Here is a 15650-nt window from a genome sequence, read left to right as displayed (position 1 = left end):
TTCATTAAATCCGATGGCTGAATCCCAAAAGTTGAAAGTTTTGATTGGATCCACATAATAAGAAGAGAGTAAAATATCTAGTGATTCGGAGTGGACCTGAAGGAGTGACTTAATGCAACGCGTTCCCCGAAAATTATATTACACATCTGACAAATTAATCTGTATGTATGAATTAACTATTACGTTTTGAAAATTTTCGCAAATAAAAGTAATATAAACATTAATTTTTTTTTTTGAAAACGAGTTTTCTTTCTTTTGCTCTGTATTTCATCATCGTTCAATCTCAATCTCTTGCAAGTTTATTATTAGTTACGAAATTCTGAAGGATTGCATGCACATGACGCCTTTGTAAACATTTATTTTTTCCGGAGAAAATTTTAAAAATTTAGTTCTGTCATCATCCCTAATAAAAGTGAAATGAAAATAGTGCCAATTGTAACCCATAAAGCACACATAATTAACAGGCCGCTAACTTCTTCTTCTTAAAAGAGAATTATATATTGCTCAAAGAGAATTTCCATATTAACCAATCATAGGTGATAAAAATTTCCAATTTCCACATGAGATATTCATAATTTGGAGGAAAAAAAAAACAATTCAAGTTAAAGATCAGAAATGAGTGTCCCTCACAAATACAATTGAAGCCACATATTTCTTCCTTTTTGGTTATATTTTTATTGGCATTTGTAAATCCTTGAATGATCATAGCAATAGCAAAAACACTCAATCATCTATTGTTCCATTGAGAACTGTTAAATTCCTTCAATGAATATGAATACTTATATAAAAATAATAATCGGTTTCATTGTCTCTTCTTTCATTGACTTAGGCAATTTGTCGTCAACTTATGACGTCGTCATTGACCCGTGAAGAACTTTATTACCCAAGCCAATACCTTGATGAAAGTGACACCACCGGTTCGTAAATTATCTCAAATTCAAAAAAAGCACATAGAAATATAATTTTTTTTCTAGGAGTAGTAAATGTCCTGTTACTATATATGGAGAATAATTTTTTTTTTTAATGAGTAGAACTATTTTGCGATAAATTAATAGGATGATTATAAAGGAAAACAAAACTTACTGCAATCATCCTGAATGTGGACCTAAAGGACTGGCTTGACGCAGCGGGTCCACATAAAATTATTTCACCTTTCAACAAGTTATGAGCATAGTCTTTTCACTCCTCTATTTTCTTTCTTGCTGCTTCTTCGAAATTTGGGTTTCATTATATATACTTGGAAGCAGCTGTGAGTGTTCTTGCATTATCAATCCAATTAAGCACACACTTACAATCTAAATATTCTAGTCTCATGGAAAGAATGCCTTCTGCCCGGATGATGAACAGATTTCTCTTACTCCATTGCTTGATTCTTTCCTTCATGATTGTATCAGCCAACACTACAAGTATTACCACAGACCAACAAGCCCTTCTTTCCCTGAAAGGTCATGTAACTGATGATCCAGCCAATTTCTTGGCTAGAAATTGGAACACAAGTAGCTCTGTCTGTAATTGGACGGGCGTCACTTGTGATGTCTGTACTCATAGAGTGACAGCCTTGAATATATCTAGGTTAAATCTCACAGGCACTATCCCTTCTGAACTTGGGAATCTCTCGTCTCTCCAAACACTTGATCTCAGTTTTAATTGGTTTTCGGGTTCCATTCCCGCCTCTATCTTCAACATGTCTTCTTTACTTTCTATTCGTTTTACAAACAATACACTATTTGGCGAACTCCCACCAAATTTTTGCAATCACCTTTCCAATTTGGAATCCCTATTTCTTAAAAGTAACATGTTTCATGGCAAGATACCATCCACTTTATCAAACTGCAAACGGCTGCGAAACATATCTTTATCGCTTAATGATTTTTCTGGGACCATACCAAAAGAAATTGGCAACGTGACAAAGCTTATCGGGTTATATCTTCAAGGGAACCAACTCCAAGGTATGATCAATGAGTTTAATTAATTGATGAAAATTAATAATGTCTCACTTTTATTAATCCTGTCAGCCTATAATTATTTAATTCTATTGAGTAAATTTTTTTTATCTCTCTTCAGGCAAAAGCTTTTTTTATTTCATTTTTTTCTTCTTGAGCGCCTGTTAATAATAAGTTAAAATAGTTAACGTGTATGTTACTCATACGTTCAGACGTTTATTTAGGCATGAAAGTAAGCGTTTTGATTTTGGAAAGGAAAGTCTAAATCCTAGCCTTAGAGCATGTTTGGTTCTGCTTATCTCGTCATTTGACAAAAACTTTATTTATTTATGTTTTCATAAATTTTTTTTTTATTTCTTTTCAGGCAAAAACTTTTTTTAGTTCCTTTTTTTCTTCTTGAGTGCCGGTTAATAAGTTAAAATAGTTAACGCATATGTTACTCTTGGATTTTAGGAGAAATTCCAGAGGAGCTCGGGAATCTTGCAGAATTGGAGGAGTTACGGCTACAAAATAATTTCTTAACTGGAACCATTCCTTCATCAATCTTCAATCTTTCTTCTCTATCGAAGTTGGATTTGTCATATAATAACTTGACAGGTAGTCTTTGCTAATAATATGCATTTGTGACATCAACATAAAATATTTGACATGAAATCACTGTTTATCTTTATATAATTGGTGATGCCATCGCTAACAAATGATTTCTTAACAGGCATCATTCCTTCTCAACTTGGGAATCCATCTTCACTTCAAAAACTTGATCTTAGCTATAACCAGCTCTCTGGTCCAATCGCTTCCTTTATGTTATTTAAGTCTTCTTTACTAGAAAATATTCATTTTGAATATAAAGATATTATTTGCTGAACTCCCAGGTGAACTCCTTGCAAATATTTGCAGCAACCTTCCTCTTTTGCAAATCCTGTTTCTAGACGAAAACAACTTTGACGGCAAAATCTCATCGACTTTATTAAGGTGCAAACATCTACAAACATTGTCTTTGTCGATCAATGACTTCTCGGGAGACATACCAAAAGAAATCGGGAATTTGATCAAGCTTAAGTATTTATATCTTGACCAAAACAGACTCCAAGGTATGTGTGATTTATATCCATGTCATTTTTCTAGTTATCACTCCTAGTATTTTACCTGGACCACTGTGGGCTTGTTCCTAGAATAGCAGTTGTTTATTTGCTTGAAAATCAATTTTGTTTAACCATTTTAATTGAAACATAACCTATCAAGCACATTAGATGTTTTTCTTTACTTTCTTTTTTTTTTTAATTGTCTTTCTAGGGTCCAAAATCAGGTGGAGAATTTGAAAGATGGAACAATATCTATAAGTGTGAAAAGTTAAATTATTTTCACAGATTGCAAATAGAAATTGTGTTCAATTGATATTGTCTACTTCATCTGTCAATTGTTATTGCAAAATACCAATGACAATAACACATCCATTTTTAATCTAATTCCATGACATAAATTCGTAAAAGAATTAAGAATTAATTTGCAATGTTTCTTCTTTGCACATGTTTATGCCAAAAGCTTAAAAGTTAGTGATATAATAAGTAGTAGAGAAGAAGAAGTCAGAAACAAGCAACAGTTTGTGATAATGGCGGTTCAGTTCAGACGTTTATTTAGGCATGAAAGCAAGCGTTTTGATTTTGAAAAGGAAAGTCTAAAGTAGATTAAATCCTAGCCTTAGAGCATGTTTGGTTCTGCTTATCTCGTCATTTGACAAAAAAATTATTTATTTATGTTTTCATAAATTATTTTTTTATCTCTTTTCACGCAAAAACGTTTTTTAGTTCCTTTTTTTTCTTCTTGAGGGCCGGTTAATAAGTTAAAATAGTTAACGCATATGTTTCTCATGGATTTTAGGAGAAATTCCAGAGGAGCTCGGGAATCTTGGAGAATTAGTGCACTTATGGCTAGACAATAATTTCTTAACTGGAACCATTCCTTCATCAATCTTCAATCTTTCTTCTCTATCGATTTTGGATTTGTCACATAATGGCTTAACAGGTAGTCTTTTCTAATAATATGCATTTGTGACAATAACACATCCATTTTTAATCTAATTCCATGACATAAATTCGTAAAAGAAACCAGAATTAATTGGCAATGGTTCTTCTTTGCTCATGTTTATACCAAAAGTTTAAAAGTTAGTGAGATAATAAGTAGTAGAAAAGAAGAAGTCAGAAACAAGCAACAGTTTGTGATAATGGCGGTTAAGTTCAGATGTTTATTTAGGCATGAAAACAAGTGTTTTGATTTTGAAAAGGAAAGTCTAAAATAAATTAAATCCTAGCCGTAGTGCATGTTTGGTATCTTACAAACTAAAGCTACCTAACTTCAATACCAAATAACCTTAAAACATACTAAAGCATTGACGGATGAGTGGTAACAGAATTGAGTTTGTTTTTATTCTCTGAAACAAATCTGAATATAGTTATTTCAAAATATAGGTGAGATACCTCATGAAATCAATATTCTTCCACCGTGATATCAATTCATATATTCACTGTAGTAACACATAGAAAAACTAAAAATTCAGTTAGAAAAAAATTCTTATGTTCATACACATACTATATTACTAATTCAAATTAATATTAAAATGAGTAGTTTCTTTTTTTTATTTAATAATGACATGAATACTAGAATTATTAATATTTATATTTAATTAATAAGAATAAAAATTTAATAATTTATTAACATTTTATCTATGTATAATAATTAATCTTAAACTCATATTTAATAATTTTAATTACGAATACTCTTTTCATGATATAAAAGTGTATAATTTATTATTTAAAATAAATTTGAAATTTGTTTTTTCAAAATACAGGTGAGATACCACATGAAATCGGTAATCTCCATAATCTGGAATGGATGGCGTTTAGTTTTAACAAATTAGTTGGTGTTGTCCCAACTACAATCTTCAATGTGTCAACACTCAACTCACTTTATCTTCAGAGTAACTCACTCTCGGGAAGACTTCCATCAAGCGCAGACGTCCGACTTCCAAATCTCGAAGAACTTCTCTTGTGGGGTAATAATTTTAGCGGCACAATTCCTAGTTTCATCTTCAATGCTTCTAAGCTCTCCAGACTAGAGTTGGAAATGAACTCGTTCTACGGTTTTATTCCAAACACATTTGGCAACTTAAGAAACCTTAAGCGGCTTAGTTTAAACTATAATTATTTGACATCTTCAACTCCAAAATTGAACTTTCTATCCTCATTGTCAAATTGCAAGTATTTGAAGTATTTGAGCTTCTCCAATAATTCACTAGATGGCATTCTTCCAAGGGCTATAGGCAATCTTTCTCAATCTATGGAAGTCTTTTTTATGTTTAATTGCAATATTAGTGGCAGCATTCCTGAAGAGATCAGCAACTTGACCAACTTGACAACAATTTATTTAGGAGGAAACAAATTGAATGGATCAATTCCGATTGCTCTCGACAAATTACAAAAGCTTCAATTATTGAGTTTGGAAGATAATCAATTGGAAGGATCAATCCCAGATGATCTTTGTCGTTTAGCTGCACTGTTTCTATTGGACTTGGGCGGCAATAAACTTTCTGGATTCGTCCCAGCATGCTTTGGCAATCTCACTAGTCTAAGGAACCTCTATTTGGGCTCCAATCAGTTAACTTCTATTCCTTCAACTTTATGGAACCTTAAGTACATCTTGTACCTTAACTTGTCTTCAAATTCTTTTACTGGCCCACTCCCACTAGAGATTGGAAATTTAAGGGTTTTGGTACAAATAGATTTGTCGATGAATAATTTTTCAGGTTTTATCCCAACAACAATTGGAGACCTAAAAGATCTACAATATCTATTTTTAGAATATAATAGATTACAAGGCTCAATTCCTGATTCCATTGGTGGTTTGATAGACTTGAAATCCTTAGATTTATCCAATAATAATATCTCTGGAGCTATTCCTATATCTTTAGAGAAACTATTAGATCTCAAATATATAAATGTTTCTTTCAATAAGCTGGAAGGAGAGATTCCTAGAGAGGGACCTTTTAGAAATTTCTCAGCTGAATCGTTCAAGGGAAATGAATTATTGTGTGGTACGCCCAATCTGCAAGTCCCACCATGCAGAACTAGAATCCACCACACATCAAGGAAAAATGATCTTCTCTTAGGGATTGTCTTGCCATTGAGTACTATATTTATGATGGCAGTGATTTTGTTGATCTTAAGATATCGAAAGAGAGGGAAATCACAGTTGGCTGATGCTAATATGCCATTAGTAGCAAATCTGAGAAGGTTTACACACCTAGAACTTTTTCAAGCTACAAACGGATTTAGTGAAAACAATCTAATCGGCAGAGGAGGTGTTGCTTCTGTTTACAAGGCAAGAATTCAAGATGGGATAGAGGTTGCAGTAAAGGTTTTTGACTTACAATATGAAGGAGCATTTAAGAGTTTCGATATTGAATGTGACATGATGAAACGTATTCGCCATCGAAACCTTATAAAAATCATTAGCAGTTGTTCAAATGATGATTTTAAAGCGTTGGTATTAGAATACATGCCTCATGGAAGTCTGGAGAAGTGTTTGTATTCGAGCAACTACATTTTGGATATTTTTCAAAGATTGAACATAATGATAGATGTTGCATCAGCCTTGGAATATCTGCACTTTGGTTATTCAGTCCCAATAATTCACTGTGACTTAAAGCCCAACAATGTATTGTTAGATGATAATATGGTTGCTCATTTGAGTGATTTTGGCATGGCAAAGCCCTTACTCAAAGAAGATCAATCTTTGACTCAAACACAAACACTTGCCACCATAGGCTATATGGCACCAGGTTTGTTACATAATAATTTTTTTTTATTTCTTTAATAATTTCTTATATGTTTCTTATTTATTTTGATCTTCATTTGTGCGTAGTATTATAAATTATATTATCTTACTATCTAACTATTGCAATCCATAGAGTATGGAAGAGAAGGACGAGTATCCACAAATGGGGATGTTTACAGCTTTGGAATTATGTTAATAGAAACATTTACCTGGAAGAAACCCACAGATGAAATTTTTTCTGGAGAAATGACATTAAAGTGTTGGGTTGATAACTTGCTACCTATTTCAGTTATAGAAGTTGTTGATGCAAATCTATTAAGTCAAGACGACAAACATTTTGTGACCAAAGAGCAATGCCTGTCATTTGTCTTCAATTTAGCTATGAAGTGTACTGTAGAATCACCAGAGCAGAGAATCAATGCAAAAGAAATTGTAACAAGACTCTTAAAAATTAGAGACTCATTGCTCAAAAATGTTAAGGGGTAGACGCATGTGACACTCAAATTGATTTTCCTTTCTTTCATTGGTAATGTTTTCTAATCTTTGCAATGAATACCTCCAATAATTGTGTGTACGGGTATTGTCTAACTTTTTATTCGTGCCAATGCTAGGTCTACTTTCCTTGGTTGCTGTGCCCGCATGTGATCCTACATTCTCTCACTTTCAAATATTCATTCTAAATTAGCTATGATTCGGAAAAGGAACGGATTTGACACTTGGTTAGTTTGCTGCATCTTATTGAATTTCTAAAGTGATTTGTTATTGTGCAATTTGAGTCCCTTTAAGTTTCCATAGAGATTTTAGCCATTTGTTTAGGTTTAATTATATTTATATTTTTTCTATAGGGTCATTTGGTATAATCAGGTCAGTGTGATTTAATTATTGTTCTTTTGCTTCATGTGTGGAAAATTATGAATAATTTGTAGGATTTAGAAGGATTGAAAATTTCAGTGCATTTAGTTTTATACCCATTAGTTTATGCATATATCGCATTTATGAAAACCAAAGCTGGTAGATTGAGAAATGGACCTTATTATATGTCAAATGACCTAAATACTTTGCTTAAAACTAGGGAAGCTATTTACAGTTCCTTTTTAAATGATATTATTATTTGCGCGTAAAATTTAAAAAGAGCATATATTACTGTTGAGTTGTGTCTCACATTGGCTAGTAAATGAGAGATACTTGGATTTATAAGGTGGTAGGTCACTCCACTTAAAACGCTAGTCTTTTGCGTTGGATACCTAGAAATCTTATGCTAAGTCCCCCCAACAAGTGGTATCAAAGCTAGACCCTAATAGCCGGAATGTGGTGGTGGAACAACTCAGGTGTGTCGAACGAAAGGACCAAAGTCTTGGCAATGGTTTCATCCGAGGGGGGGATTGTTGAGTTGTGTCCCACATTGGCTAGTAAAGGGGAGATACTTGGGTTTATAAGGTGGTAGGTCACTCCACCTAAAAAGCTAGTCTTTTGGGTTGGATACCTAGAAATCTTATGCTAAATCCCCCAACAATTACATTGAAACCCACAAAAAAAAAATTCTAGAGAAATGAGATTAAAGTGTTGGGTTAATGATTCACTACTCATTTCAGTTACGACAGTTGTTGATGCAAATCTACTAACTCGGGAGGACAAACATTTTATGACCAAAGAGCAACGTGTGTCATTTGTCTTCAATTTGGCTACGGAGCGTACTATAGAATCACCAAAGCAGAGAATCAATGCAAAGGAAATGGTAATGGGATTCTTAAAATTTAGATACTCGTTGCTTTAAAATGTTCAAGAGCTAGACGTATGAGACAATCTAATTGATTTTCTTTTCTTTCACTAGTAGTGAATTATAATCTTCGCAATGAATGCCTTCAATAATAGTGTGTAAGAGTATTATCTAACTTTTAATTCGTGCCTCATTGCTAGGTCTCTCTTCCTTGGTTGTGCCCTCGTATCTTCGCAATGAACGCCTTAAATAATAGTGTGTAAGATTATTATCTAACTTTTAATTCGTGCCTCATTGCTGGGTCTCTTTTCCTTGGCTTTGCCCTCGTGTGTTCCTGCCTTCTCTTATTTTCAAATATTCATTCTAAATTAGCTATGATTCGGATGGGAACGGATTTGTCACTTGGTCAATTTGCTGCATCTTATTCATTTTCTAAGGTCATTTGTTACTGTGCAATTTGTGTCTCATTAGTATTCTATAGAGAACTCTTGCCAAATTGTTTACTATAATCGGCTCATGCGTATACTGCATTTTGTTAATATCAAAGCCGGTAGATTGAGAAATGGCACCTATGAAAAATCTATGATGCCGTAATTAAAAACACAGCATCAATGTCGTAATTATTATGAACCGTTAGATTAAATCAACAGTTTACAATAATTATAAAATAATAAAATTTTTTAATTAAATTACATCTAACCGGTTATAAGCCGGTTAAGTACTTTTTAAAAATAAAAATTTACCGGTATAACTTTAAAGGAAAAAAAGAAGATTTATGTTTTAAAGAAATAAAAAAATAAAAAGGGAAAACTCGTTCATATTGAAATCCCTAATTAATGAATTCCAAAAGAAACCCACTGCCGCGTTAACTTCCGTTTAGGTGCACCGGCGACACGTCTGCAGATTGCAGCCGTTGAGTTGATTTTCTGTCTTGTTCGAATTGCTGAGTCTCTGCCGTCACTGCCTCTATCTTGGTTTGGCCGTCGTCCCTGTGCAAGGTAAGTTTAATCCTCTGTCTCGCTCGAATTGCTAAGCAATTTCGTTTTCTTTCATGGTCATAATTTGTTCACAGAATTGAATCTAAGAATTAAGAAGTCGCTGCAAAGTGTTTGGGTCTGCATAGTTTTCTTTCATGGTCATAATTTCTGCATTTGTTCACGGAATTAAGTTCCTGTGCAAAGTGTTTGGGTTTGCCGGCTAATGCGATTTTGTTTTCCTCCAATACTTTTTTCCTGCCAATCATTGCTTTGGAAGTTGCTTGAAGCGAAAACAGAGGTGAAAAAGAAGCAAAAAAGAAATATGGATAAATTAAATTAAGAAATATAGAGCATGCACTAGACTTTGATACGATTTGTTTCTGTTATTACAAGTAATATGGATAAATTAGATTAATTGATTTATTTTGCTGGTAATATGGTTGCTTGAATACAGTAATATGTCCTGTTCTGAAAACACATATTGTTGAATTATGTAATGTTCATTTGGTTCGTATCTTATAAGAATCTTAGCTGGACACTTTTGAAATTGATCAAAGAAATTAGATGTAGCTGCTTGAGTTCACTACGGGCTAAGCATGGGGAAGGAAAGAGGGAAGAAGTTTACCAGTTGTAGCTTTAGTGCAATGGTCCCTCTCTTAGATATATTGAAACTGAAATTGTTGGTGATTTTTTTTTTGTGGTTTCTGTTTGTTTTATATTTCACTTCGAGGAGAAGATTTGTTACTGCGGGTTGTAATTTGCTTTCACAGTTTGTGATGATCAGGTAGTTAGAGATATTTCATTTATTGTTGATCAATTATTATCGTTACTTAGGACACCAAATTAATTCATACTCTCCTTAAGAATATCATTCAATCTGAGGGTCATAAGAAAGATTCAATTCATATTGAAGTGCTGGTCTAATTTCACGAAACATTATTTTTTTATATGTATCTTATTTTAGTTTCGATCTAACTATTATTCCATTGTAATATATAGGTCAATTAATAAATCTATCTTGTTATCCATTAGAATGTTATTTTTTTTTTAGCCTAAATATATGTGTTTAGGATGATTTTTGAATATGGGTGAATGATAAGAGCTAAAGGAACTCCCTGCGCATATTTTATTGCCTTGTGTGTGAGCTCTGTATAACTTGCATCAAGATGCCCTCCCATAAAAGCACACTGACGGAAAAGCTTATGAGCACTAGCATATACTAATTCCTTCATTCGATATATTTGACTTAAGCTTCGAGTGTGGGTGAATGATATACAGTGCTATATGAGTTATGCTAACTGTTGTGACCTTGATTTTGTATTATTGTGTGCATTGATTTTGGTTTATAAACAAATGTGTGGTGGATCATGGATGGATGTATGGATGGGGATAACAAATAAATGAAAATATACATCAGACAAAAGTAGATAAATTAAGGGTAAAGGGATCAAAATTCTGAAACTGGAAGTGGGTTTTTGTCTCAAATATAATTGACGTGACAGAGAATTATGTGAATTTGCAAAAAAATTTTGGGTTTGATATGCCTTTGTTTATGGCCAAATTTTTTGCTGTATTTGGGATGATTTACTGCTGTTTTTGATTAAATTTTTCTTGTGTTTTGGACTTCATTTGCTGCTGTTTTTAGGTTAAATTTTTTGCTATTTCTGGGTAAATTGGCTGCTGTTTTTCAGTTTATTTTTCTGCTATTTTTAGATAAATTTACTGCTATTTTTGGGTTATATTTTTTGCTGTTTCCAGGTAATATTTTTTGGTGTTTTGGGCTTCATTTGCTGCTGGTTCTGGGCTAAATATTTTGCTGTTTTGGGGTAATTATATTGCTGTTTTTCAGTTAAATTTTTTGCTGTTTTTGGATGAATTTTCTGTTGTATTTGTAATGAATTGCTGTTGTTTTTGGTTAAATTTTTTTGGTATTTTTGGCTTAATTTACTGCTGTTTTTAGGTTAAATTTTCTGCCATTTTTGGGTAAATTGGCTGCTGTATTTCAGTTTATTTTTCTGCTATTTTTAGATAAATTTACTGTTATTTTTGGGTTATATTTTTTGCTGTTTCCAGGTAATTTTCTGGTGTTTTGGGCTTCATTTGCTGCTAGTTCTGGGCTAAATATTTTGCTATTTTTGTGTAAATATACTGCTGTTTTTCATTTAAATTTTTTGCTGTTTTTGGATGAATTTTCTGTTTTATTTGTAATGATTTGCTAGTGTTTTTGGTTAAAATTTTTTGGTATTTTTGGCCTAATTTGCTGATGTTTTTAAGTTAAATTTTTTGCTATTTTTGGGTAAATTGGTTGCTGTATTTCAGTTTATTTTTCTGTTGTTTTTAGATAAATTTACTTATATTTTTGGGTTATATTTTTTGATATTTCCAGGTAATTTTTTCTAGTGTTTTAGGCTTCATTTGCTACTGGTTCTGGGCTAAATATTTTGCTGTTTCTGGGTAAATATACTGCTATTTTTCAGTTAAATTTTTTACTTTTTTTGGATAATTTTTTTGCTGTATTTAGGATGATTTGCTGCTGTTTTTGGTTAAATTTTTATGGTGTTTTGGGCTTCATTTGCTGCTGTTTTTAGCTTAAATTTTTTGATGTTTCTGGGTAAATTGTCTGCTGTATTTCAGTTTATTGTATTTCATTTTATTTTTCTGTATTTTTTAGATAAATTTACTACTGTTTTTGGGTTATATTTTCTGCTGTTTCCAGGTAAGTATTTTTGGTGTTTTGGGCTTCATTTGGTGCTGTTTTTAGGTTAAATATTTTGCTGTTTTTGGGTAAATATACTGCTATTTTTGGATAAATTTATTGCTGTATTTGGGATGATTGGCTACCGTTTTTGGTTAATTTTTCTGGTGTTTTGGGCTTCATTTGCTTATGTTATTATGTTAAAGTTTCTACTGTTTCTGGATAAATTGGCTGCTGTTTTTCAGTTAAATTGTCTGCTATTTTTAGATAAATTTACTACTGTTTTTGGGTAAAATTTTTTGCTGTGTTCAAGTAATTTTTTTTGGTGTTTGGGCTTCATTTGCTGCTGTTTTTAGGTTAAATTTTCTGTTGCTTCTGGGTAAATTTGCTGCTGGTTTACAGTTAAATGTTTTCCTATTTTTGGATAAATTTATTGCTATTTTTGTGTTAAAGTTTCTGTTGTTTCTGGGTAAATTTGTTGTTGTTTGGATAAATTTATGACTGTTTTTGGGCTAAATTTTCTGTTGTTTCCATGTAAATTTCTGGTGTTTTGGGCTTCATTTACTGCTGTATTTGGGTTAAATTTTCTATTGTTTTTGGGTAAAATTTGCTACTATTTTTCAGTTAAAGTTTTTGCTGTTTTTAGATAAATTTCTTGCTGTTTTTGGGTTAAATTTTCTGTTGTTTTACAGGATCCAAAACTTGTGATATTTGACATTTCTTTTTGTGCCTAAATCTTCACGTACAGGTTTTTGTAAACTCGAAAATGGCTGAAATGATACAAATATATCCACTTCAAGGTCTGAAACATGATACTGCAATGGTGTTTCAATAGAAGATCAGGTACCTGTCTCTGGAAATGCTTCAATGAACATCTTCATTTCCTCCCCACCAAGGCCAGATAAGAAGCATATCCGTGGCAGTGACTCTGCAACCTGAGGAGCGAAATACACTTTGTAATCTAAATAAAGAAAGAAAATTGAATACAAGATAAATCTTAACAAGAGTCATCATATCAGATGAAATGATTCTCAGTCTATAAGCTTCTAAAACCTTAAGAGGTTGAACTTTCCTGCTAAAGTCTTCTCATGTCATAAAAAACTTAACATGGCAGTATGTTAATAGTAGCTGAAAGATAGACAGATCAGCTCACAAGCATGGCTGCAAAATACATCACAACCCCATTCAAAAGCAAAAAAGACCCAATTATATTGTCCGATTCTGTATGCTTTGTTCTTTTACAAGCTCATCAAATTGGTCAAATTAATGTCCAAATAGTCCAATTTCCCTATGCTTTGTTCATTTATAAGCCCATCAAATTGATCAAGGCAGTACCTGTCTCTCCATCAGCATACAATATGTAAACACATAGTATGTTCAGACAGATGGAAAACAAGAAAAACTGAGTTTTCAGACAGGCAAGAAAAAAATTTTCAATAGTATATTATTGCCAGCAAATAAATTTTAAACCAAAAAGTTCACACAGGGCATTATGTTCTTGGAAAACACAATACTCTTATTATGCTCCAAAAGACATTACCAGACATATTTGTCAAAACTATTCTTGAAAATCATTAGAAAACACAATTTTCAAATATTCTAAGTCTAAGCTTCTTGTCTTCATTCTCGATAATAATTTGTGAAAAAAAGAAAAATTCTAAAATGATTTTCCAGATTGCTTACCTCGCGCGATGCGCGCCAAACCGATCTGCAAAGTTTTGGAGTTGAAACACAGTTTCAGGGTTAAAACTAGCGATGCTTTTGGTGCTCTTCTTGGTTTCTTCCACAGCCTTACCATCACCAGAATCTGAACGACAATATGCATGTCATCTCTTCGACAATATGGATTGTGATCGACGGTTTCACGGTTCACGTGCCAGCGGATTCGGGTTCGGATTTGGCGAATCTTGGCTTAAAATTTAGAAGAACTGAGACAGAAATTCACATTTGGGAATGAACATGAGGGGCGGACAGGGCGGTGCTTTTTGTTTTGATTTTTTTTCTTCTACAGTGACGTTGAGAGTCAATGGGAAATGTTTTTTTTTCCGCCTTTTATTTTCAAAAAAGGGGAAAAAATAGATAGTATAAAAAAAGTTTTTTTATAACTTTTTTGCTGTTGATGCTGCCATAATTGTTATAATATTGAATTTTTTTAATAAAGTTTGATGGATTTTATCTCAACTTATTAAAAAGTAGACCATGTTAGAATTTCACTAACTCTATCAAACCCAACTCATGCCCACCCTTATTTTATTCTATCTAAATCATAAAATGCCAATAATCCAACTCTTTAACCATTTTCACATTGGATTTAAGTTGAGGCAATTGACCTAAACTACATAACCTAAATTCCAACTAAATGTGAAATAAGACAAAAATTTTCTAAACTACACGTATGACTCGTAGATTGAAGGTGAAACGGGTAAATTAGCGTTAGAGTGGTAAAATGGTCTACAAAATAAAAAAAAAACTTGTAAATTGACATTAATTATGAAATGAAATAAAAGATTTGTAATTCACACTTGGAAATAGTAAAAAAAGGGAAAATTAGTAAATTAAAGTTGGAGTGGTAAATTAGAAGAAAAAATTGCAAACAAAATAAAAACTTAGAAAAATCACATAAATCTTGTAAATTAACATTAAGTGTGAGATAAAACAAACAATTTGTAAACCACACGTAAGGCTAATAAATTGATGGAAAAAGAGAGTAAATTAATATTAGAGTTGTAAATTGCAAGAAGAACTTGTAAACAAAACAAAAATTTAGAAAAATGAGGTAGAACTTGTAAATTGACATTAAGTGTAAAATGAAACAAAAAATGTGTAAACCACACATAAAACTAGTAAATTGATGGAAAATTTGGTAAATTAATGATGGAGTTGTAAATTACAAGAAAAAAGTGTACAGAAAACAGAATCTTGAAAAAAGGACTTAAAATTTGTAAATTAACATTAAGTGTAAAATGAAACAAAAAATGTGTAAACCACACATAAAACCAGTAAATTGATGGAAAAGTGGGTAAATTAATGATGGAGTTGTAAATTAGAAGAAAAGAGTGTAAACAAATCAAAAACTTGGAAAAATGACTTAGAAGTTGTAAATTAACATTAAGTGTGAAATGAAACACACAATGTGTAAATCACACATAAAACTAGTAAATTAATGGAAAAAGGAATAAATTAATGATGGAGTTGTAATTTGCAAGAAGAACTTGTAAACAAAACAAAAACTTATAAAAATGACATAGAACTTGTAAATTGACATTAAGTGTGAAATGAAACAAAAAATGTATAAATCACACATAAAACTAGTAAATTGATGGAAAAAAAAGATAAATTAATAATGAACTTGTAAATAAGAAGAAAAAACTGTAAAGAAAATAAAAACTTGGAAAAATGACTTAAACTTGTAAATCGACATTAAATGTAAAATGAAACAAAAAATGTGTAAACCACACATAAAAGTAGTAAATTGATGGTGACACAAC

General features: G+C 32.1%; 1 protein-coding gene across 2 annotated transcripts; it reads left to right on the top strand.

The window, feature by feature from the left end:
* The first annotated feature begins 1155 nt into the window (after positions 1–1155).
* Positions 1156–12885, top strand: LOC112495529 (putative receptor-like protein kinase At3g47110). Of its 2 annotated transcripts, XM_052431603.1 has the most exons (10): positions 1170–1949; positions 2397–2540; positions 2656–2727; positions 2816–3034; positions 3822–3965; positions 4789–6777; positions 6907–7299; positions 7385–8508; positions 8691–11225; positions 12184–12883. In XM_052431603.1, exons 1-7 carry the CDS (start codon positions 1313–1315, stop codon positions 7257–7259), a joined length of 3558 nt encoding a protein of 1185 aa, XP_052287563.1. In that variant the 5' UTR covers positions 1170–1312; the 3' UTR covers positions 7260–7299; positions 7385–8508; positions 8691–11225; positions 12184–12883. The 2 variants fall into 2 exon arrangements, with proteins under 2 accessions (XP_052287564.1, XP_052287563.1); XM_052431604.1 differs by lacking the exons at positions 2397–2540; positions 2656–2727; positions 2816–3034 and having other exon boundaries at positions 1156–1949; positions 12184–12885.
* The last annotated feature ends 2765 nt before the right edge of the window (positions 12886–15650 follow it).

The sequence above is a fragment of the Citrus sinensis genome, chromosome 7 (assembly GCF_022201045.2).
Source record: "Citrus sinensis cultivar Valencia sweet orange chromosome 7, DVS_A1.0, whole genome shotgun sequence".
In the NCBI taxonomy this organism is placed as follows: Eukaryota; Viridiplantae; Streptophyta; class Magnoliopsida; order Sapindales; family Rutaceae; genus Citrus; species Citrus sinensis.
Note: the sequence above shows the minus strand (reverse complement) of the source record. Positions and strands in the feature narration are given on the sequence as shown.

What these genes read in the sequence shown, in the direction of transcription:
- LOC112495529 (XM_052431603.1), top strand. Translation starts at nt 1,313, where the DNA reads ATGGAAAGAATGCCTTCTGCCCGGATGATGAACAGATTTCTCTTACTC. An exon ending in TAGCTATAACCAGCTCTCTG is followed by an intron (nt 2,728 to 2,815) that starts GTCCAATCGCTT and finishes CTGAACTCCCAG; the next exon opens with GTGAACTCCTTGCAAATATT. An exon ending in GTCACATAATGGCTTAACAG is followed by an intron (nt 3,966 to 4,788) that starts GTAGTCTTTTCT and finishes TTCAAAATACAG; the next exon opens with GTGAGATACCACATGAAATC.